The 2,176-nt window shown below is 42.5% G+C and overlaps 1 protein-coding gene across 1 annotated transcript; it reads left to right on the top strand.

The window, feature by feature from the left end:
- The first annotated feature begins 497 nt into the window (after positions 1-497).
- Positions 498-1,589, top strand: LOC141608004 (uncharacterized). Its single transcript, XM_074427356.1, has one exon. It carries the CDS (start codon positions 498-500, stop codon positions 1,587-1,589), a length of 1,092 nt encoding a protein of 363 aa, XP_074283457.1.
- The last annotated feature ends 587 nt before the right edge of the window (positions 1,590-2,176 follow it).

The following is a 2,176-nucleotide window of genomic DNA, read 5'->3' as shown; positions in this document are numbered from 1 at the left end:
AGTGGCAGTTTGTGGAGGAGTTAATGAGGTTGTTGAAATTCCCAGCTGATTTCCAAAGCATGGTTATGCAGTGCATTACCACTACATCTTTCTATTTATCTCTCAATGGGGAAATGTTTGGTTATTTTAAGGGCAAGAGAGGTCTCAGACAAGGTGACCCATTGTCTCCTCTGATCTTTACCTTGTGTATGGAATATTTAACCAGAACTTTGAAGTATGCTGCAACAAAGTATGATTTCCATTTTCATCCTATGTGCAAAAACTAGAGGTTAAACTGTCTTATGTTTGCTGATGTTGTCCTGCTGTTCAGTAAAGGTGACACTAAATCCATGATGCTTTTGTTACAGTCCTTCTCTACATTCTCAAAAGCTTCTGGCCTAAAAATTAGTCCTGCTAAATCTAATGCCTATTTTAGAGGAGTACCTGATCATATTAAGTCTGATATTTTGAGGATATCAGGTTTTACTTAGGGGGCTTTTCCATTTAGGTATTTGGGAATGCCAATCCAAACTACTAGACTGAAGATATCAGACTGTGCTTGTCTCATTGAGAAAATATGTGGGAGGGTTCATAGTTATGGAGCAAGGAAGTTTTCATACGCAGGGAGACTTGTGTTGGTCAAATCAGTCCTGAATACATTGCATTCCTACTGGGCTTCGATGTTTATATTACCTAAGGGCATCATAAGAAGTATAGAAGCTACTTGTAGGAATTATCTATGGGATAATGGTACAGAATATAGGAGGACTCCTCTAGTAGCATGGGAAAAAGTCTGCTTACCAAAAGAAGAAGGAGGCTTAGGTCTGAAGAATCAAGAAGTACGGAATAAGGCTATGGTAGGGAGGTTGGTGAACTGGATTGCTGAGAACAGGGATTCCATATGGGTACAGTGGGTACAATGGAACCATATCAGAGGGAGAGATTGGTTTGAGTACACTCCTTCAACTAGTTCTAGTTGGGTTTGGAGAAGGATATGCAAGGTTATGCAGGAAATTGCCCATGGGTTTGTGGATGGAGTATGGGGGGTACAACCAACTGGGTATACACCTAGTGGTTGTTATGAATGGCTCAGGAATACCAGTCCACCTGTATGCTGGAATAAGGTGGTCTGGACTAAATGGGTTCTGCCAAAGCACCAGTTCATGGGATGGCTAGTGGGTCATGAGGCTCTAAATATTGTGGACAAACTGATCAGCTATGGGATGGATGTTGATGCTGGCTGCCTGCTTTGTGGACAGGCAAATGAATCCTTAAATCATCTCTACTTTGCCTGCCAGTACAGTAGGAGAGTGCTGCTGTCTCTGCAGCAGAATACAGGATGCAGCTTCCCGCTGGTGATTGATCTTGACTGGTGGTCTAGTAGAGGAGGTACTAATGTCCAGAGAGGGGTCCAGATTGCACTCTTTTGGGGGGCAATCTACTCTATTTGGTATCAACGAAACAAGTGCAGAATTGATGCAGTCCTTGTGCACCCAAATCAGATTGCATTGCAGGTTATAGAAGGTGTGAGAAACAGAATTAGGGGACGAGAGAAGGAGATTAAGAATGCTAATGATGTAAATTGGTTATGTCATAAACACCTTATGTAACTAGGGGTTTGCATTACATGTAAATCCTACATTTTTGATATATATTTTACTCACATTTTACCAAAAAAAAAACAGCTTCCTTCGCAGCCTCAGACGCTGCAAGCTACTCAGCCTCTGTTGTAGAATCCGCAGTAACACTTTGCTTGAAGCTCTTCCAGCAAACAGCTCCTCCATTTAGCATAAACACATAGCCGGATTGGGATTTCATGTCATCCCGATCGGTTTGGAAACTTGCGTCCGTGTAACCTCTTACACGCAACTCAGTTTCTCCTCCAAACACTAAGAATGAATCCTTAGTCCTTCTCAAGTACTTAAGGATGTTCTTTACGGCTATCCAGTGACTCTCACCAGGCTTGGCTTGATACCGACTTGTCATGCTCAAGGCATACGCAATGTCGGGGCGAGTTCAAATCATAGCATACATGATAGACCCAACAGCGGAAGCATAAGGGACGGTCTTCATGTGTTCAATTTCCTTAGGGGTAGAGGGAGACTGTGACTTGCTCAAAGTAATCCCTTGGCCCATAGGTAGAAATCCTCTCTTGGAGTCTTTCATATTGAACCGGTCAAGAACTTTGTCAATATAA

Source organism: Silene latifolia, chromosome 10, assembly GCF_048544455.1.
Source record: "Silene latifolia isolate original U9 population chromosome 10, ASM4854445v1, whole genome shotgun sequence".
Classification (NCBI taxonomy): domain Eukaryota; kingdom Viridiplantae; phylum Streptophyta; class Magnoliopsida; order Caryophyllales; family Caryophyllaceae; genus Silene; species Silene latifolia.
This window is presented reverse-complemented; position numbering and strand designations above follow the sequence as displayed.

Bases quoted from the DNA above. Each gene is read 5' to 3' on its own strand.
- LOC141608004 (XM_074427356.1), top strand. From the start codon at position 498: ATGCCAATCCAAACTACTAGACTGAAGATATCAGACTGTGCTTGTCTC.